The sequence below is a fragment of the Symphalangus syndactylus genome, chromosome 9 (genome assembly GCF_028878055.3).
Source record: "Symphalangus syndactylus isolate Jambi chromosome 9, NHGRI_mSymSyn1-v2.1_pri, whole genome shotgun sequence".
Lineage (NCBI taxonomy): Eukaryota > Metazoa > Chordata > Mammalia > Primates > Hylobatidae > Symphalangus > Symphalangus syndactylus.
In genome coordinates this window covers 58,777,076-58,797,750 of record NC_072431.2, presented here as the reverse complement: position 1 = coordinate 58,797,750, position 20,675 = coordinate 58,777,076, and the positions used below count along the sequence as shown (strand labels likewise).

The window sequence follows — 20,675 nt, the reverse complement described above, 5'->3', positions numbered from 1 at the left end:
CCATGTAACCGTTTTTTTTTTTTTTTTTTTTTTTTTTTTGAGACGGAGTCTCACTCTGTCACCCAGGCTGTAGTGCAGTGGCATGATCTCTGCTGACGGCAAGCTCCGCCTCCCGGGTTCACATCATTCTCCTGCCTCAGCCTCCTGAGTAGCTGGGATTACAGGTGCATGCCACCACGCCCGGCTAATTTTTTTTGTATTTTTAGTAGAGAACGGGGTTTCACCATGTTAGCCAGGATCGTCTTGATCTCCTGACCTCGTGATCCGCCTGCCTCGGCCTCCCAAAGTGCTGGGATTACAGTCATGAACCATCGCGCCTGGCCACACCCGGCTAACTTTCGTATTTTTAGTAGAGACAGGGTCTCACCGTATTGTCCAGGCTGGTCATGCACTCTTGACCTCAGATGATCCACCCGTCTCAGCTCCCTGAACTGCTAGGATTACAGGCGTGAGCCACTGCACCCAGCCAGTGGTTTTTGTTTTTTAGAGATAGGGTCTGGCTCTGATGCCCAGGCTGGAGGGCAGTGGCGCAATCATGGCTCACTGCAGCCTCCAACTACTGGACACAGGCGATCCTCCCACCACAGCCTCCCAAATAGCTGAAACTACAGGTGTGTGCCACCATGCCCAGCTAATTCTTTTTAAATTTTTTGTGGAGATGGGTTCTAGCTATGTTGCCCAGTCTGGTCTCAAACTCCTGGCCTCAAGCAATCCTCCTGCCTTGGCCTCCCAAAGTGCTGGGATTACAGGTGTGAACCACTGCACCCGGCTAGGAATGTCATTTTGGAGGTGATAAAGAATACCATGTGTGGGAAGTAGTAGGAGGAGCACTTGATGCAGAGTCAAGAGACCTTGGTCCTAGTCTCAGTGTTGCTACTACTTTGCTTTGCGACTCTTATTTTTATTTTTTATTTATTTTTGAGACAGAGTCTCACTCAGTTGGCCAGACAGGAGGACAGTGGCACAATCATAGCTCACTGTAGCCTCCACCCCCTGGTCAATCCTCCCACTTCTGCCTCCCAAAGGGCTGGGATCGCAGGCACTTGGTGACTTTTGAGAGTCACTTTCCTTCACTGAGCCTCGAGCTCCTTAAATAAAATGATGACTTGATGACTGGGCACGGCAGCTCACACCTGTAATCTCAGCACTTTGGGAGGCTGAGGTGGGTGGATCACCTGACGTCAGGAGTTCAAGACCAGCATGGCCAACATGACAAAACCCTCTACTAAAAATATAAAAATTGGGCCGGGCGCGGTGGCTCACGCTTGTAATCCCAGCACTTTGGGAGGCCGAGGCGGGCGGATCACGAGGTCAGGAGATCGAGACCACGGTGAAACCCCGTCTCTACTAAAAATACAAAAAAAAATTAGCCGGGCGTGGTGGCAGGCGCCTGTAGTCCCAGCTACTCGGAGAGGCTGAGGCAGGAGAATGGCGTGAACCCAGGAGGCGGAGCTTGCAGTGAGCTGAGATTGTGCCACTGCACTCCAGCCTGGGCGACAGAGCGAGACTCCGTCTCAAAAAAAAAAAAAAAAAAAAAAAAATATATATATATATATATATATATAAATTGGCTGGGCGTGGTGGCTCACGCCTGTAATCCCAGCACTTTGGGAGGCCGAGGTGGGCAGATCACAAGGTCAGGAGATCGAGACCATCCTGGCTAATACGGTGAAACCCTGTCTCTACTAAAAATACAAAAAATTAGCCGGGTGTGGTGGCGGGCACCTGTAGTCCTAGCTACTTGGAAGGCTGAGGCAGGAGAATGGCGTGAACCCGGGAGGCGGAGCTTGCAGTGAGCCAAGATCGTGCCACTGCACTCTAGTCTGGGCAACAGAGTGAGACTCCGTCTCAAAAAAAGAAAAAAAAATTAGCTGGGCATGGTGGCATGCACCTGTAATCCCAGCTACTCGGGAGGCTGAGACAGGAGAATTGCTTGAACCAGGGAGGCGGAGGTTGCAGTGAGCCGAGATCACACTACTGCACTCCAGCCTGGGCGATAGAATCAGACTCTGTTCAAAAAATAAAAATAAAAATAACAAACTTCCTCAGGCTTCAGTGAGTGCTGAGTTAACCTGCAGAAACAAGGTAAGTCCCTGGGAGGTGCTAACTAGCAGTTGCTGGAGACAGAACCAGCCTAGCCTTTGGGCTCACGAAGACCAGGTTCAAATTCTGCCTTTCCTGGCTTTGTGACCTTCAGCAAGTGAATTAACCTGTCTGAATCTCTGTCTCAAAAGCAAGGTTCTGTCTCAAAAAAAAAAAAAAAGGAAAATAAATGAAATAGTTATTAGAGCGTGGTCCCGGACCAGAGCATCACATTCCCCAGAGAGTAGTAGAAATTCAAACTCCAGGCACTGCACCGCAGACCTACTGAATCAAAAACCCTGGGGTGGGGGCCAGCAATCTGTTTTAACATGCCTACTGAAGTTTGGGAATCACTGCCACACTGCATGGGAATGTAGACTGTTGGGATTCTGAAGCTTAGGACATATCACAATCTCCTGAGAGCTTGTTAAAAACACAGATTCCAGGCCGGGCGTGGTGGCTCACGCCTGTAATCCCAGCACTTTGGGAGGCTGAGGCGGGCGGATCACGAGGTCAGGAGATCGAGACCATCCTGGCTAACACAGTGAAACCCCGTCTCCACTAAAAATACGAAAAATTAGCCAGGTGTGGTGGCACATACCTGTAGTCCCAGCTACTTGGGAGGCTGAGGCAGGAGAATCGCTTGAACCTGGGAGGCGGAGGTTGTAGTGAGTGGAGATCGCACCACTGCACTCCAGCCTGGTGACAGGGAGAGACTCCGTCTCGAAAAAATAAAACAAAAACAAAAACAAACAAACAAACAAACAAACAAAACACACAGATTCTAGGCCATGCACGGTGGTTCATGCCTGTAATGCCAGCACTTTGGGAGGCCAAGGTGGGTGGATCACCTGAGGTCAGGAGTTCAAGACCAGCCTGGCCAACATGGTGAAACTCTGTCTCTACAAAAATACAAAAATTAGGCCGGGCGCGGTGGCTCACGCTTGTAATCCCAGCACTTTGGGAGGCCGAGGCGGGCGGATCACGAGGTCAGGAGATCGAGACCACGGTGAAACCCCGTCTCTACTAAAAACACAAAAAATTAGCCGGGCGTGGTGGCGGGCGCCTGTAGTCCCAGCTACTGGGAGAGGCTGAGGCAGGAGAATGGCGTGAACCCAGGAGGCGGAGCTTGCAGTGAGCCAAGATCGCGCCACTGCACTCCAGCCTGGGTGAAAAAGCAAGACTCCGTCTCAAAAAAAAAAAAAAAAAAAAAAAAAAAAAAAAAAAAAAAAAAAAAAAAAAATACAAAAATTAGCTGGGCATGATGGCAGGTGCCTGTAATCTCAGCTACCTGGGAGGCTGAGGCAGGAGAATCTCTTGAACCTGGGAGGCAGAGGTTGCAGTGAGCCGAGATCGAGCCACTGCACTCCAGCCTGGGCAGCAGAGCGAGACTCCGTCTGAAAAAACAAACAAACAAACGAAAAAAAGCCCCACAGATTCCGACTGGGTGTGGTGGCTCATGCCTGTAATCCTAGCATTTTGGGAGGTGGCAGGATTGCTTGAGCCCAGGAGTTTGAGGCCAGCCTGGGCTACATAGCCAGACCTCATCTCTACAAAACAAACAAACAAAAAAGAAAAGTAGCTGCTGGTGGTGGTGGTATGTGCCTGTGGTCCCAGCTGCTCGGGAGGCTGAGGTGGAGGATTGCTTGAGCCCAGGAGTTTGAGGTTGCAGTGAACCGTGATGGTGCCGCTGCACTCCAGCCTGGGCAACAGAGTGAGAGCCTGTCTCAAACCAGACAAGACAAAACAAAACAAAAACCAGATTTTTGGCCTCAAAGTCAGAAACTGAGGTGGGGCCTGGGAATCCTTTTTTTTTTTGAGATGGAGTCTCACTCTGTTGCCCAGGCTGGAGTGCAGTGGCACAATCTCGGCTCACTGTAACCTCTGCCTCCCAGGTTCAAGCGATTCACTTGCCTCAGCCTCCAGAGTAGCTGGGATTACAGGCGTGCACCACCACGCCCGGCTAATTTTTATATTTTTAGTAGAGACAGGGTTTCACCATGTTGGCCAGGGTGGTATCGAACTCCTGACCTCGGGTGATCTGACCGCCTCGGCCTCCCAAAGTGCTGGGATTACAGGCATGAGCCACCGCGCCCTGCTGGAATCGATATTTTAACCGGAGATGAGTTTTATTGGGGTGGGGGGTGCCCCGGAGGCTGCACTGCGGGGAGATCACAGAAGGCACCTTGGGGCATTGGAGACTCTGGCCTGGGGGACTGAGGACTCCCCTTGGGTGGAGGAGGGGAGATGCACCTGGAGAGAGGACACCTGGACACCTGCCCAATCCAGTGACGTCAGCCTCGTCCGCTGTCAGAAGGGGACGGGGCCTCGGGGGCGGAGTGTCTCCCGCCCCCGCCCTTGGTCTAGTCTGGCCACCTTCCCAGTCGGGTGGGTGCAGGTGGGGAGAAGCCTGGGTCGGGGGGCACCAAGCGCGGGTAAGACCTGTAGGAGGCCAGCTAGGGACGCCAGCTGGGGCTGGGTGGTCGGGCGTGGCGGCCGCGGCGAAGCTGGGGGACTTGAACAGCCTGTCTCGTCTTCGTCCTGACCTCCAGGTGGCGCCGCCGTGCGCAGACCGCCGTTACGGGCGCGTCGCCCTTGGCCTCTGGCTGGGGAAGCCCCTACGGCCTAATAGGGGTGGTGGAGGAGCTGCTGGAGGGGCTCCAGGCCATAGCCGGGCACACAGAGACCTCCCTATGTGAGTCCCCGGAGACCCTGACTGCGGGCCTTGCCGCTCCTCCCAGCACCCCTGTGACATTAACTGATGGGGGAGCCGACATTAGCAGATGGATTCTTAAACACTAAAGGGTCTCCTGAGCATAAAATGGGCACTGGTGACACTGCTTCCACGGGACGGTTAGTTTCTAGTGAAAACAACTTCTCCACTGCGCATGATGGCTCATGTCTGTAATCCTGACATTTCGGGAGGCCAAGGTAGGGAGAATTGCTTGAGACCAGGAGTTCAAGACCAGCCTGGGCAATATAGTGAGACCCCCATCTCTCGCTTTTTTTTTTTTTTTTTTTTTTTTTTTGAGACGGAGTCTTGCTCTGTCGCCCAGGCTGCAATGCAGTGGCACGATCTCGGCTCATTGCAACCTCCACCTCCCAGGTTCAAGCGATTCTCGTGCCTCAGCCTCCCGAGTAGCTGAGATTACAGGTGTGTGCCACCACACCCAGCTCATTTTTTTTGTATTTTTAGTAGAGAGACGGGGTTTCACCATGTTGGCCAGGCTGGTCTGGAACTCCTGACCTTAAATAATCCACCTGCTTTGGCCTTCCAAAGTGCTGGGGTTACAGGCATGAGCCACTGTGCCCAACCATAAGACCCTATCTCTAAAAAAAAATAATTTTAGGCCAGGCGCGGTAGCTCACGCCTGTAATTCCAGCACTTTGGGAGGCCGAGGAGGGTGGATCACCTGAGATCAGGAGTTTGTGTCCAGCCTGGCCAACATGGTGAAACCCTGTCTCTACTAAAAATACAAAAATTGGTTGGGCATGGTGGTGGGCACCTGTAATCGCAGCTACTCAGGAGGCTGAGGCAGGAGAATCGCTTGAACCCAGGAGGCAGAGGTTACAGTGAGCCGAGATTGCGCCACTGCACTCTAGCCTGGGTAACAGAACGAGACTCCGTCTCAAAAAAAAAAAAAAAAAGAAAGAAAAGAAAAAAGAAAGAATAATTAAATTAACTGGCCATAGTGCCATGCACCTATAATTCCCAGCTACTTGGGAGGCTGAGGTGGGAGTATTGCTTGAGTCCAGGAGTTAGAGGCTGCAGTAAGCTGTGATTGCATCTCTGCACTCCAGCCTGGTTAACAGAGCAAGACCTTGTCTCTCAACAAAACAAATCCTGCCTCATCCACTTCTGTGGCCAGGACACACTGGTGTGGAAACCCTCCTTCCCCACCAAATTCGCATCCTGCCCGGCCCCCCAGGTTCCACCTGCAGCCACTCTATCCTTCTAGCCCAGAACTAAACCAGCCTCCACCCCTTGTCATCCCTTTGTTTTCAGGATAACCTGAAATCCTAGCACTTTGGGAGTAATCCTGTAATCCTAGCACTGTGGGAGTCCAAGGTGGCAGGATCGCTTGAGCCCAGGAGTTTTAGGCCAGCCTGGGCTACATAGCCAGACCCCATCTCTACAAAACACTCCCCTTGTGCCCTGGTCTTTCCTCAGCCTGGGGGCCAGTAGAAAAAGTGTAGAGCATTTCGAGGTTTTTCTCAGGTTGAAGGACTGGCAAGGTGTGTCTGCGGTAGTAACTTGTGGGGAAAGGACTGGGCCTTGATTCTCAGGGCTCTGCTCTGAGCCTAGGCTGTATTTTATTTAATTTTAATATTTATTTATTTGTTTGGTTTGTTTTGTTTTGTTTTCAGTTTTTTGAGAAGGAGTTTTGCTCTTGTTGCCCAGGCTGGAGTGCAGTGGCATGATATCAGCTCATTGCAACCTCTGCCTCCCAGGTTCAAGCGATTCTCCTGCCTCAGCCTCCCTAGTAGCTGCGATTACAGGCACCTGCCACCACACCCCTGCTAATTTTTGTATTTTTAGTGGAGACGGGGTTTCACTGTGTTGGCAAGGCTGGTCTCAAACTCCTGATCTCAGGTGATCCACCCGCCTTAGCCTCCCAAAGTGCTGGGATTACAGGCATGAGCCACCGGGCCCGGCCTTATTTATTTTATTTATTTTTTTTGAGACAGCGTCTCACTCTGTCGCCCAGGCTGGAGTGCAGTGGTGAAATCTCGACTCACTGCAACCTCTGCCTCTCAGGTTCAAGCAATTCTCTGTCTCACCCTCCTGAGTAGCTGGGACTACAGGCGCACACCACCACACCTGGCTAATTTTTGTATTTTTAGTAAAGATGGGGTTTCACCATATTGGTCAGGCTGGTCTCGAACTCCTGACCTCAGGTGATCCACCCGCCTCTGCCTCCTGCAGTGCTGGGATTACAGGCGTGAGCCACCACGCCCGGCCATAATTTATTTTATTTTTGAGACAGCATCTTGCGTGTCATCCAGGCTGGAGTGCAGTGGTGCAATCACAGCTCCCTGCAACTTCTGCTTCTTGGGCTCAAGCGATCCTCCCGTCTCAGCCTCCCAAGCAGCTGGGACTACAGGCATGTGCCATCAAGCCCAGCTAATTTTCTGTATTTTTGGAAGAGATGGGGCTGGTCTCGAACTCCTGAGCTCAAGTGATCTACCTGCCTCAGCCTCCCAAAGTGTTGGGATTAAAGGTGTGAGCCACTGTGCCTGGCCTTAAGCTTCTTTTCTTCTTTTTTTTTTTTTTTTCCTTGAGATGGAATTTCACTCTTGTTGCCCAGGCTGGAGTGCAATGGTGCGATCTCAGCTCACCACAACCTCCACCTCCCAGGTTCAAGCGATTCTCCTGCCTCAGCCTCCCAAGTAGCTGGGATTACAGGCATGTGCCACCACACTGGGCTAATTTTTTATTTTTAGTAGAGACGGGGTTTCTCTATGTTGGTCAGGCTGATCTTGAACTCCCGACCTCAGGTGATGTGCCTGTCTCGGCCTTCCAAAGTGCTGGGATTACAGGTGTGAGCCACCACGCCTGTCTCTTTTCTTCTTTTTTGAGACGGGGTCTCACTGTGTTGCCCAGGCTGGTCTTGAACTGCTGGCCTCAAGTGATCCTCCCAGGTCAGCCTTCCAAAGCATTGGGATAACAGGCATGAGCCACCGCACTGGCCTCAGCCTAGCCTACAGTCTCCTGAAACTCACTGTCTAAGGCCTCAGTTTTGTTTGTTTGTTTGTTTGTTTGTTTTGAGACAGAGTCTTGCTCTGTTGCCAGGCTGGAGTGCCGTGGCGTGATCTCAGATCACTGCAACCTCTGCCTCCCGGGTTTACGCCATTCTCCTGCCTCAGCCTCCTGGGTAGCTGGGACCACAGGCGCCCGCCACCATGCCCGGCTAATTTTTTGGTATTTTTTAGTAGAGATGGGGTTTCACCATGTTAGCCAGGATGGTCTCGATCTCCTGACCTTGTGATCCACCCGCCTCAGCCTCCCAAAGTGCTGGGATTATAGGCCTGAGCCACTGCGCCTGGCCATCCTGGCCTCAGCTTCTTGAGCATGCATGCTTCCTGGCTGCCATGGCAACCTGACACTTGGAGATCATGATGGATGACCAACTGTGTGGCCACCCCCTAGCCCTTATGAGGTCTGAGGCCACTGAATGGGCCTTGCTGGACATAGACCCTCCCCACCAGCTCCTTCACACAACAAGACCTCCCCTAACCATGGGTCCCCCATCTAGTTCCCCACACAGATGGACCCCGCTCCCATCCCAGGGCTTCTGACTCTCCACCTGTCTCACACCACCTGACCTCTCTCCTCCTGCCTCTGCCCTTGTTTCCCTTGGCAACTCTCTGGGCCTGCAGAGGCTCTCTCAGGGGAAGATAGTCCTTCATGACCAAATCCTTCCCTCATGGGTCCCCAGACCCTCTGATTCCCGGCCCCCAGAGATGGGGATACTGCCAAGGTGAAGGTTTCAGGGGAGACCCTCAAGGGACAGGGTAGTCTGGGCCTGAGGTTCAGCTGTGTTTGTTTCCTGTGACTGCTGAAATTGTACAGATTGCCACATACCACATCCTAGACTTCCTGAATTCTGATTTGGGGATCAGGAAGGAGGTTGCTGGGAAGCAGAGGTGACTCATGACCCGGGCTGGGGCCCCATCAGTGAGGTTAAGTTTCTTTTTTAAAGTTTAATTTAATTTATTTATTTTTGTAGAGACAGAGTCTCTCTATGTTGCCCAGGCTGGTTTCAAACTCCTGGCCTGAAGTGATCCTTCTTCCTTGGGCTCTCTAAGTGCTAGGATTACAGGTGTGAGCTATGGTACCCATTGCCCTCTAGAGGAAGGCAGGCCCAGCCTGCAATCCCAGCATTTTGGAAGGCCAGGTCGGAGGATTGCTTGAGCCCAGGAGTTTGAGACCAGCCCGGGTAACATGGCAAGACCCTGTCTCTACAAAAAAAAAAACAAAAAAAAATTACCTGGGTGTGGTGGTATGTGCATTTAGTCCCAAGCTACTCAGGAGGCTGAGGTGGGAGGATTGCTTAATCCCCAGAGGTCAAGGCTGCAGTGAGCCATGATCATGCCACTGCACTCCAGCCTGGGTGACAGAGCGAGACCCTGTCTCCAAGAAAAAAATAAAACTTAAAAAAAAAAAAATCTAGAGGAAGGCAAAGGGTCTGGATGGCAGCGTGAGCAACACTCACCTGGTCAGTGAAGCTGAGCAAAACTGCCCTGCTCAGACCTGAACTGGCCTGAGACAGAGACAGAAAGGGGCAGACAGGCTGGGCACGGTGGCTCACACCTGTAATCCCAGGATTTTGGGAGGCTGAGGCAGGCGGATCACCTGAGATCAGGAGTTCGAGACCAGCCTGGCCAACTTGGCGAAACCCTGTCTCTAATAAAAATACACAAATTAGCCAGGTATGGTGGCGTACACCTATAGTCCCAGCTACTTGGGAGGCTGGGGCAGAAGAATCACTTGAACTGGGAAGCAGAGGTTGCAGTGAGCTGAGATTGTGCCACTGCACTCCAGTGCTCTAGCCTGGGAGACACAGTGAGACTCTGTCTCAAAAAAAAAAAAAAAAGAAAGAAAAGAAAAGAAAAGAAAAGAAAGGGCAGTCTCAGACTCCCAGAGAGGAGAACAGCAAGTTTCTGTTCCACCTACTTCCTTCAAGGGCTTCCTCCAGGAAGCCTTCCCATCCTCCAGACTGAGCTGACCCACCCTTCACGGAGCTGGGGCTGGTGTTTATTCTGTACAGGCTGCATGGAGTTTTGCATCCTCTTTCCTGGAGCCTGGCCTGGCCTGGATGTTAGAGCTCGTGCTGCACCCTGGGAGGGTGAAAGCTGGCCCCACTCAGAATTGTCCATGCCACTCCCAGGCCCCAGCAAATAGCAGGTGTTAGTGAGTGGGTGAGAGGCATGTCTTCTGCCTCCTGGGACTCTGAGCTTCCTAGAACTGGGGCCACATTTCCTGCCTTATCTGCTTTCTCCACTGAGCAGGGCTGGGGCTGGAGGGGGCACGTGTGGGGCCAGCCAGCAGGAGCCCGAGGCGAGAGGGTCTGAACCCCCTGCCTCAGAGCCTACCGGCAGAGAGACCAGGGGCCTTTCATGTCCCAGCGTCCCCGACATCCCCCATCTACTGCAGAAGCAATGAATCACGGGAACAAGGCAGGATGTCCCAGAAGTCGTCCAGAGGTGGAGAGGACAGGCTGAGAGTCAAAGGTGGGGAGGGAGGAAGGACAGAGGTCAATGGCACACGTGCCATGATCTCATCAGCTCCTGAAAAACAATGACTCGACCTTCTGAGGGCCCCAAGTGAGCTCTGGCAACCACATGAGGCCAGTCATTTCCTCAGTGTTCAGATGAGGAAGGAGGGCTCTTAGAGGAAAGGGAATGATCCTCAGGTCACATGGTCAGTAGGCACTGGAGCTGGGACTGAAACCCAGGGAGACAGAGGAGAGACGGGCCAGGGCTGGGAGGAGGCAGAGAGGCAAGGGCTTCGGCCTCCCCATTTCCAAGCTTGGATTCCCAGCAGTCCATTCATATGTGAAAAAAATAGCTTTTTATTTATTTATTTGTTTAGAGACAGAGTCTCGCTTTTTGCCCAGGCTGGAGTGCCGCGGTGTGATCATAACTCACTGTAGCCTTGACCTGGGCTCAAGTGATCCTCCCACCTCAGCCTCCTGAGTAGCTGGGACTGTAAGTGTGCACCATCATGCCCAGATAATTTTTTAAATTTTTGGTAGAGATGAGGTCTTTCTATGTTGCCCAGCCTGGTCTCCAACTCCTGGGCTCAAGTGATCCTCCCGCCTTGGCCTTCCAAAGTACTGAGATTACAAGCATGAGCCATTGTGCCTGGCTTATCTATTTTTAGAGACAGGGTCTCGCTCTGTCACCCAGACTGGAGTGAAGTGGCACAATCATATCTCAGTGCAGCCTCAAATTCCTGGGCTCAAGGGATCCTCCTGCCTCAGCCAACGAAGTAGCTGGAACTACAGGCATACACCACCATGCCTGGCTAACTTTAAACTTTTTTAAAAATGGGGTCTTGACCAGTCCAGGCTGGTCTTGAACTCCTGGGCTCAAGTGATCCTCCGGTCTCAGCCTCCTGAGTAGCTGGGACTACAGGTGCACCCCACCACACCTGGATGATTTTTTTGTGTTTTTATTGTGGAGACAGGGTTTCACCATCTTGCCCAGGCTGCTCTCAAATGCCTGTCCTCATGTGATCCTCCCACCTCGGCTTCCCAAAGGGCTGAGATTACAGGTGTGAGCCACTGCACCCGGCCTGATAGCAGAACCTGCTTTTCTTCTACCAGCCTCTCTTAGACTGTGGAAAAACCTCACACCAGCCTCTCCCTTTCCAATCCAGAGGCTTCCATGGAATCACTCTCCACCCCAAGACCCCCCAACATCTCCTGTGTGTCCAACCTCACGGAGTAACAGACCATCTGCTGCTTCCCCCGTCTGCATCCATCTCCCCAAGGTCCTGGGCATTGGTCCCCTGCTAAAGAGATCTGTCCGGACCTGCCTCCCAGAGTGAGGCCGGCAATTTCTGCATACATTTCCCCTATCCGTGGCTCCCTTTTCTGGGTTATGGCCCCATCTTCCGTCCCTCCACACCCTTTCTTTCTACCTTCAGCTGTCCCTGGGCTCTTTGGGGCCCCAACCACTGGCATCAATCAGCCTTCTATGCCCAGTGTGGACATCAAGGACATCTCGCCAGCAAGCTCAGGCCCTCAGCCCAACATTCTCCTCCTTGCTGTGCTCAGCTCCATTGAATTCTCCATCCTCCACCCCACCCTGCAAATCTGTTTATCTTTGCTTTTCTGGTTTCTTTCATTTTCCTCTGCCTCACCCAGATTCCGGACAAATTCTTATTTATTTATTTATTTATTTGAGGTACAGTTGCTGGCGGCTCACTGTAACCTCTGCCTCCCAGGTTCAAGCGATTCTCATGCCTCAGCCTCCCGAGTAGCTGGGATTTGCAGGCATGTGCCAGCACGTGCAGCTAAAATCTTTTTTTTTTTTTTGAGATGTAGTCTCACTTTGTCGCCCAGGCTGGTGTGCAGTGACACGATCTGGGCTCACTGCGACCTCCACCTCTGGGGTTCAAGCGATCCTCCCACCTCAGCCTCCCAAGTAGCTGGGATTACAGGCCTGGGCTACCACATATGGGTAATTTTTGTATTTTTAGTAGAGACGGGGTTTCAGCATGTTGGCCAGGCTGGTCTTGAACTCCTGACCTCAAGTGATCCACCTGCCTGGGCCTCCCAAAGTGCTGGGATTATAGGCATGAGCCACAACACCCGGCTTGGATTATGGACAAATTCTTCTGAATGAGACTCTGTCCCCTGCCTCCAACTTTTCTGCATCCCAGCGGCTGGCATCATCCCATGTCCCAGAGACCTCACACACACCTAATGGGGCTCATCCCAACCCTCCTGTTGCTCAGCCTGCTGCTAGGGAGGCCAGGCTCAGGGTCAGTGTGTTGGCCTGCAGCCGGATGTGTGCCCTCCTCCCTGGATCTCTTCCTTCTGGGTTGGGACGAAGGTGTGAAGGTGGTTTGGAGTCATGAGTTCAGGCCGAGACACCTCAGACCTACCTGACCTGCTGGGGGGTTCACCCTGCCAGCCTCTGAGATGCAGTAGGATGAGAACACGCACTCTGGGGATGGGAGCCTGGATGTGTGTGTATCTGGAGGGTTGGCCATTCCCATCTTCCAGAGTGTCTCGTGTGACAGGGACCAGTGTGGAAGTGTCTCTGGGTTGGCCCTTAGGCATAGGCCAGTTTTGAGAATAGGAGACGGGAGGTGAGGGGTCGCCGTAGGTGGGGTTTGCAGAGGGTGGTATTAGAGCTTTGCTGTCTCTCTGATCTTTCTTGGCCCTATTTGGGGGTGACTTCCAGGATGACGCCCTTGCTCCTCCCCCACTCCCAACCTTGGCAGGTCTTCCCATGTGTCCTCTGTAGCAGTCTCAGCCACACCGTGCAGTGGACCACTGCATTGGAGGCATCCTACCCCTTCTCAGGGACATGGTCCCTTGAAGGACCCTGGATGCTGACCTGTCTCCTGTCCCACCTAGCCCACCTATAGCACCTGGCTCAGCAGAAGCTCATGGATGACCTTGACTGACCCCTTCCAGCACTGAGACTTGCTTTCTTCAAACTAGCATCCAGGTCTAGGATTACCCTACTCAGCAGCCTCAGATAACTAAAGGAGCATCTCTAACTGGTGAGGTCTAACCCAATCAAAAGTCTTTTTTTTTTTTTTTTTTTTTTTGAGACGGAGTCTCGCTCTGTTGCCCAGGCTGCAGTGCAGTGGTGCGATCTCGGCTCACTGCAAGCTCCACCTCCCAGGTTCACGCCATTCTCCTGCCTCAGCCTCCTGAGTAGCTGGGACTACAGGCGCATGCCACCACGCCTGGCTAATTTTTTGTATTTTTAGTACAGACAGGGTTTCACCGTGTTAGCCAGGATGGTCTTGATCTCCCGACCTCGTGATCCGCCCGTCTTGGCCTCCCAAAGTGCTGGGATTACAGGCGTGAGCCACCGTGCCTGGCCCAAAAGTCTTAAATAATATTTAAGGGATGGGTGTTGCTCTGTCGCCGAGGCTGCAGTGCAGTGGCGTGATCATAGCTCACTGCAGCCTCGAAGTCGTGGGCTCAAGGGATCCTCCCATTTCGACCTCCCCAGTACCTAGGATTACAGGCATGCACCACCACGCCTGGCTAATTTTTAATTTTTTTATAGAGACTGGGTCTCACTATGTTGCCCAGGCTGGTCTTGAACTCCTGGCCTCAAAGGGATCCTCCTGCCTCTGCCTCCCAAAGTGCTGGAATTACAGGCATGAGTCACGGTGTCCCAGCCATTTTTTTTTTTTTTTTTTTTTTGAGACAGAGTCTCGTGCCGTTGCCCAGGCTGGAGTGCAGTGGCGCCATCCTGGCTCACTGCAACCTCCGCCTCTCAGGTTCAAGTGATTCTCGTGCCTCAGCCTCCCGAGTAGCTGGAATTACAGGCATGTGCTGCCATGCCAAGGTAATTTTTTGTAGTTTTAGTAGAGAAAGGGTTTCACTGTGTTGCCCAGGTTGGTCTCAAACTCCTGGCCTCAAGTGATCTGCCTGCCTTGGCCTCTCAAAGTGCTGGAATTATAGGCATGAACCACCATGCCCTGTCCTCCTCCCCACTTTTTTTTGTTTGTTTTTGTTTTTTTGAGACTGAGGCTGGCTCTGTCACCCAGGCTGGAGTGCAACAGTGCAATCTCGACTTACTGCAACCTCTGCCTCCCCAGTTCAAGCAATTCTTCTGCCTCAGCCTCCCGAGTAGCTGGGACGACAGATGCGTGCCACCATGCCCGGCTAATTTTTTGTCCCCTTTTCTTTTGAAGAGGAAAAGCAATTCCTGGCCTCCCAGCCTGGCCAGCCAAAATAGCTTAGGAAGAATGTGGGCAGGCCCAAGACCTCTCACCTCCCTCACCTCCACCTTCCGATCTTCACATTCATACTGTTTTCTTTTTTTTTAAAATTATTATTATTATTATTATTTATTTATTTATTTTTTTGAGACAGAATCTCGCTCTTTTGCCCAGGCTGGAGTGCAGTGGCACTATCTCGGCTCACTGCAAGCTCCGCCTCCCGGGTTCACGCCATTTTCCTGCCTCAGCCTCCCGAGTAGCTGGGACTACAGGCGCCCGCCACCGCGCCCGGCTAATTTTTTGTATTTTTTTAGTAGAGACGGGGTTTCACCGTGTTAGCCAGGATGGTCTCGATCTCCTGACCTCATGATCTGCCCGCCTTGGCCTCCCAAAGTGCTGGGATTACAGGCATGAGCCACCGCGCCCGGCCTATTATTATTTTTTGAGACGGAGTTTTGCTCTTGTTGCCTAGGCTGGAATGTAATAGCACAATCTCTGGCTCACCTCAACCTCCGCCTCCCAGCTTCAAGCAATTCTGCCTCAGCCTCCTGAGTAGCTGGGATTACAAGCATGCATCACCACACCCGGCTAATTTTGTATTTTTAGTAGAGACGGGATTTCTCCATGTTGGTCAGGCTGATCTCGAACTCCCGACCTCAGGTGATCCGCCCGCCTCGGCATCCCAAACTGCTGGGATTACAGGCGTGAGCCACCGCGCCAGGCCCTGTTTTCTTAAAATCATTGGTAAACATTCCACTTCTTGGAGACCCGCAATGTAAACTGGGCAAACAGAATGGCTTGTTTTCATCTGTGCTGGGGCCTGAAATGAGACAGTGACTAGATTTTAAGGCTGAGGAATTGCGTTTACTGGGTTCATGGACATGAACTCCTGTAGGGCCCAGATATTTATCAGCATGGCCAAGGCCTGGGGGACAGTTTCGAGTTTCAGCTCCAACACTTCCTGCATGCCAAAGCTGAGTCAGCCTCTTTTTTTAAATAAACAAAAAACGTTTAGTCACAGAGATGTTCAAGAATATGCAAAAATAGAGAAAATATAGTAATAAAATCCTGCTTCAGCAGTCATCAACATTTGGCTTCATTCATGTACCCTCAAACACTGTTCCGAACCCCAACTTTTTTTTTTTTCTTGTGACAGGGTCTCACTCTGTCACCCAGGCTGGAGTGCAGTGGCAAGATCTTGGCTCGCTGCAACCGCCGCCTCCTGGGTTCAAGTGATTCTCATGCCTCAGTCTCCTGAGTAGCTGGGATTATGGGACTACAGGCACGTGCTACCATGCCTGGCTAATTTTTTGTACTTTTTAGTAAAGACAAGGTTTTGCCATGTTGCCCAGGCTGGTCTCGAACTCCTGAGCTCAGGCAACTTGCCTGCCTCAGCTTCCTAAAGTGCTGGGATTACAGGCTTGAGCCACTGTGCTCAGTCTTGATACTTTTCAATTTAAGGTAAAATATAGCATGATTTATTAGTTTTTTGTTCTTTTTTTTTTTGAGACAGAGTCTAGCTCTGTCACTCAGGCTGGAGTGCAGTGGCACAATCTCGGCTCACTGCAACCTCCACCTCCTGGGTTCAAGTGATTGTCCTGCCTCAGTCTCCCAAGTAGTTGGGACTACAGGCACCTGTCTCCACACCTGGCTAATTTTTTTGTATTTGTATTTTATTTTACTATTATTTTTTGAGGCAGAGTCTCGCTCTGTTACACAGGCTGGAGTCCAGTTGCACGATCTCAGCTCACTGCAACATACGCCTCCTGGGTTCAAGCGATTCTTGTGCCTCAGCTTCCCAAGTAGCTGGGATTACAGGTGTGCACCACCATGCCTGGCTAATTTTTGTACTTTTAGTAGAGACGGGGTTTCACCATGTTGGCCAGGCTGGTCTTGAACTCCTGACCTCAAGTGATCCACCCATCCTGGCTTCCCAAAGTGCTGGGATTACAAGTGTAAGCCACCGTGCCTGGCCTGATTTTTTAAAACCTTTTAATATAATCATATAAAATGCATACATTTCCAAAGTCAAATATACAAAACAAAGTATATTTGGAGGAATCTAGGCTCTTTGTCTTTCATTCTATTCTCTCCCTCCTATGTCACCATTAAAAAATTTTAATTTATACTCCCAGTTTAAAAATTTATATTTGTACCTCGCTATTTCTTTTCACAATTGAACAATGAGATAATAGACATACTTTCTTGTTCTTAACTTTAGCAGGAAAGCCTCTAGTGTTTCACCATTGAGATCTTCCTTTAAAATCCTTTTTGTAAAATTTGGGCTATGCTATCCATTCTATCTGATGTTCCACAGCACTTCCTGGAAAGATAAAATGAACAATGTGGAAACTCTCATAATGAAAAGTGGTACATAAACATGCCTGTTGACTGAGCATCAATCAATTCCAAGAAAGCCTCAAGATTCCTGAACCTTTTTGAAGGAGTTTGGAGAATTTAAAAAAAAAAAAAAAGAGTAAGAAAGGATTCCTGAACTCACTTCCACTTACATTCTACACAAAAATGAAAGGAGGCTTGCAGAATTGAGGGGACCTGCCCCAAGTAACCTAAGGAGCAGGTGGGAGCTCTCATTTCCTTTTCTGCAGTTCAGGGGTCTTCTGCTACGTGGAAAAGCTCAGGGCCCAGGATAAATCCACTGACATTAAAAATTTAAAAAACTGAACTCAAGGCTGGGTGCAGTGGCTACTGCCTATAATCATAGCACTTTGGGAGGCCAAGGCAGGTGAACCACTTAAGGTCAGGCGTTCGAGGCCAACATGGTGAAACCCTGTCTCTACTAAAAATACAAAAAAATTAGCCGGGCGTGGTGGTAGGCGCCTGTAACCCCACCTACTTGGGAGGCTAAGGTGGGAGAATTGCTTGAACACTGCAGGCAGAGGTTGCAGTGAGCTGAGATTGTGCCACAGCCTCCAGCCTGGGCAACAGAGCGAGACTCCGTCTCAAAAAAAAAAAAAAAAACAAAACATTGAACCCACAATACAGAGTTTTTTGTTTGTTTCTGAGACAGGGTCTTGCTCTGTCGCCCAGGCTAGAGTGCAGTGGTATGATCAGAGCTCACTGCAGCCTGGAACTCCTGGACTCAAGTGATCCTTCCGCCTCAGCCTTCCCAGTAGCTGGGACTACAGGCGAGCACCACCACCATGCCCGGCTAAAATTAAATTTTTTTGGTAGAGATTGGGAATGGTGGTGTGGGGTCTCGGTATGTTGCCCATGTTTGTCTCCAGCTCGGTTTCAAGCCATCTTCCCGCCTTGGCCTCCCAAACAGTTGGAATTGCAGGCATGAGCTACCGCACCCGTTCCAGGTATCTACTTTCTATACAAATTAATATTTCAGGGAACTCTCGAAGGTAAAAGTAGTCACAAAAAGCTGTAAGAGTTGCTGTGTCTCAGAAGGGAGACCGGGATGGGGTCGGCGACGCCCGCCCGCACTCATACAGGGAAACTCCGGTCCGAGTTTGGAGGCAACGGAACACCGGAAATGCTGTGGAGGTCTGAGTGGGGAGGTCAGGGCACACTGGACCGTTACCTTAAAGCTGTCCCATTTATGGCCAGGCGCGGTGGCTCACGCCTGTAATCCCAGCACTTTAGGAGGCCGAGGTGGGCGGATCACGAGGTCAGGAGTTCGAGACCAGCCTGACCAACATGGTGAAACCCCATCTCTACTAAAAATACAAAAATTAGGCGGGCGTGGTGGCGCGCTTGTAATCCCAGCTACTCAGGAGGCTGAGGCAGGAGAATCTCTTGAACCTGGGAGGCGGAGGTTGCAGTGAGCCGAAATCGCGCCCCTGCACTCCAGCCTGGGCTACAGAGAGAGGCTCAGTCTCAAAAAAAAAAAAAAAATGCTGCCCCATTTGGCGCCCCAGGAATGAGGACTGACACACTGGGCACTGGGCATCGCAGCACTAGCAGGACTAAGATTCCTCTGGGCAACTCAGCCATAGCAGAGTTTTCAAGAGGAGGAGTGGCCCTGATGAGGACCCGTAGGGCTGCAACCGACCCCATCTCAAAAACACTTCGGCTTGGGGGCGGTGCCAAGGCTGTGAGTGCTTCCAACACTTCGGCTTGGGGGCGGTGCCAAGGCTGTGAGTGCGGAAGCCCGCCGGGAACCTGGGGACGGGGCGAGGGAAATGACGCCTGGGAGCGTCAACAGGGTGGGTGGGGCTGCTGACTCCGCCCCCGAAGGAAAGGGTTAACGGTTTCCGGTAGCGGCGTCTAGGAGGGGCGGGGGAAAGGAGGTGGTGGCCAGGCTGTGTCCCCTGACCCTTGGACCGCCAGCGACCCCCGCATCCCCGCACCCTCAAGGCACCTCCAAAGATGATGGGTTGTGGAGAGTCAGAGCTGGAGTCGGCGGACGGGGAAGAAGCCGCGGCGGTCCCGGGGCCACCCCCGGAGCCCCAAGTCCCGGAACTCCGAGCCCCAGTGCCCGAGCCCGGCCTGGACTTGAGCCTGAGCCCGCGGCCCGACAGCCCTCAGCCGCGGCACGGCAGCCCCGGGCGGCGGAAAGGGCGGGCGGAGCGGCGGGGCGAGGCTCGGCAGCGGCGACAGGTGAGCGGAGGAGGCTGGCCGTCGGCCCGCGACGGCCTCGCGCCCACCTAGTCACTGCCCTGCCCTCTGCTCCCAGGTCCGTTTCCGCCTGACGCCGCCCTCCCCGGTGCGGTCCGAGCCGGAGCCTGCGCTGCCGCAGGAGCTGGAGATGCCCGTGCTGCAGAGCAGCCTGGCCTTGGGCCTGGACCTGCGGGCTGCAGCCGGGAGCCCCTTTGATGCTGCGAAGGCCGTGGAGGAACAGCTGAGAAAGTCGTTCCAGATCCGCTGCGGCCTGGAGGAGAGCGTGTCCGAGGGTGAGGGGGGCGGGCGGCCGGCCGCGTGCGGGAGTCGGGGCGAGGGGCGCCGGGCGCCGCTCACCTCCGCCCCCGCTGCGCTCTCAGGGCTGAACGTGCCGCGCTCCAAGCGGCTCTTCCGGGACCTGGTGAGCCTGCAGGTGCCGGAGGAACAGGTTCTGAACGCCGCGCTCAGGGAGAAATTGGCTCTCCTGCCGCCACAGGCTCGAGCCCCGCACCCAAAGGTGATGGGGTGTGGGTGTGGGGCTTCCTCCATGTACCCCCTTACCCGGATCCTTCCTCCCAAAGTGTAACCTTGCTTTGGGCCCCACCTCTCAACAGGAGCCACCTGGGCCGGGGCCAGACATGACCATCTTGTGTGACCCAGAAACACTATTTTATGAATCTCCACACCTGACCCTGGACGGTCTGCCCCCTCTCCGACTTCAACTCCGGCCCCGCCCTTCAGAGGACACCTTCCTCATGCACCGGACACTGAGGCGATGGGAAGCGTAGACCCCAAAGATGCTTGGAGGGCTAGTTCGTATTTTTGTGTTAAACTGTTTGTTAGAATAAAGTAATTTTGCTAATAAATGGGACTCTTCTTGGAGGCATAAAATGGGGTTAAAAGCTCTCTAGAGGGTTATCCACTTAGCCTCAGGTTGGAAGCTGCCTGGAAGTCGAGTTTGGGGGCCTTTTTGGAACTTGGTAGAATCATGGCAAGTGGAAAACACTGTCCACGTTAGAGGTTTACTTAGATACTCCTCCGTTCACAACCTTACCTGCCTCTCCGACTTCAGCCACAGCTACTGCCTGTTTTTGATCAGGCAGCGACTGTTCTCTGCATCACTTACTCTGATCTCTCAAAACGCAGGGCCCAGCCTATCACACTTCACGGAAACCTTCCATGATTACCTGTCTCAAGGAGCTTGCAAGCCAGCTGTCTGCACTGAGTTACTGAAATTATCTCCTTGCTTTTTACCTTTAAGAGCCTTGCCCATCCTGTTTACACCTGACCTGAATACTCAGTATGTTCGAAGTTCTAGTAACACCTAACAAGCCCCCAAAGAGCTTCATGTTGTTAATTGCCTGTAAGTCTGATTCCACAGCACGAAAAAGGTGCTGGCCCATCCCTGAGCATTTGATCCAAAGCACTTTTGCCCACCTCCACCATCAACTCTTTCCAAGTTAGCCTTCTGGCCAGGTGTGGTGGCTCGCACCTGTAATCCCAGCACTTTGGAAGGCTGAGGCGGGTGGATCACCTGAGGTCAAGAGTTCGAAACCAGCCTGGCCAACATGGTGAAACCCCCGTGTCTACTAGAAATACAAAA

The 20,675-nt window shown here is 52.3% G+C and overlaps 1 protein-coding gene and 1 long non-coding RNA gene across 3 annotated transcripts; one reads left to right on the top strand and one right to left on the bottom strand.

Moving 5' to 3' along the window:
• Positions 1 to 15,334: 15,334 nt before the first annotated feature.
• On the bottom strand, positions 15,335 to 18,642 carry LOC129489649 (uncharacterized). The gene is made up of 3 exons (XR_008660063.2): positions 18,525 to 18,642; positions 16,708 to 16,829; positions 15,335 to 15,492 (listed from the first exon to the last, which is right to left on the bottom strand). It is a non-coding gene; the product is annotated as an uncharacterized lncRNA (long non-coding RNA).
• Positions 18,643 to 18,687: 45 nt separating this feature from the next.
• PPP1R35 (protein phosphatase 1 regulatory subunit 35) lies at positions 18,688 to 19,938 on the top strand. 2 transcript variants are annotated; one of them, XM_055292579.2, is made up of 4 exons: positions 18,699 to 19,072; positions 19,149 to 19,365; positions 19,453 to 19,589; positions 19,687 to 19,938. In XM_055292579.2, exons 1-4 carry the CDS (start codon positions 18,842 to 18,844, stop codon positions 19,858 to 19,860), a joined length of 759 nt encoding a protein of 252 aa, XP_055148554.1. In that variant the 5' UTR covers positions 18,699 to 18,841; the 3' UTR covers positions 19,861 to 19,938. The 2 variants fall into 2 exon arrangements, with proteins under 2 accessions (XP_055148555.1, XP_055148554.1); XM_055292580.2 differs by lacking the exon at positions 19,453 to 19,589 and having other exon boundaries at positions 18,688 to 19,072.
• The last annotated feature ends 737 nt before the right edge of the window (positions 19,939 to 20,675 follow it).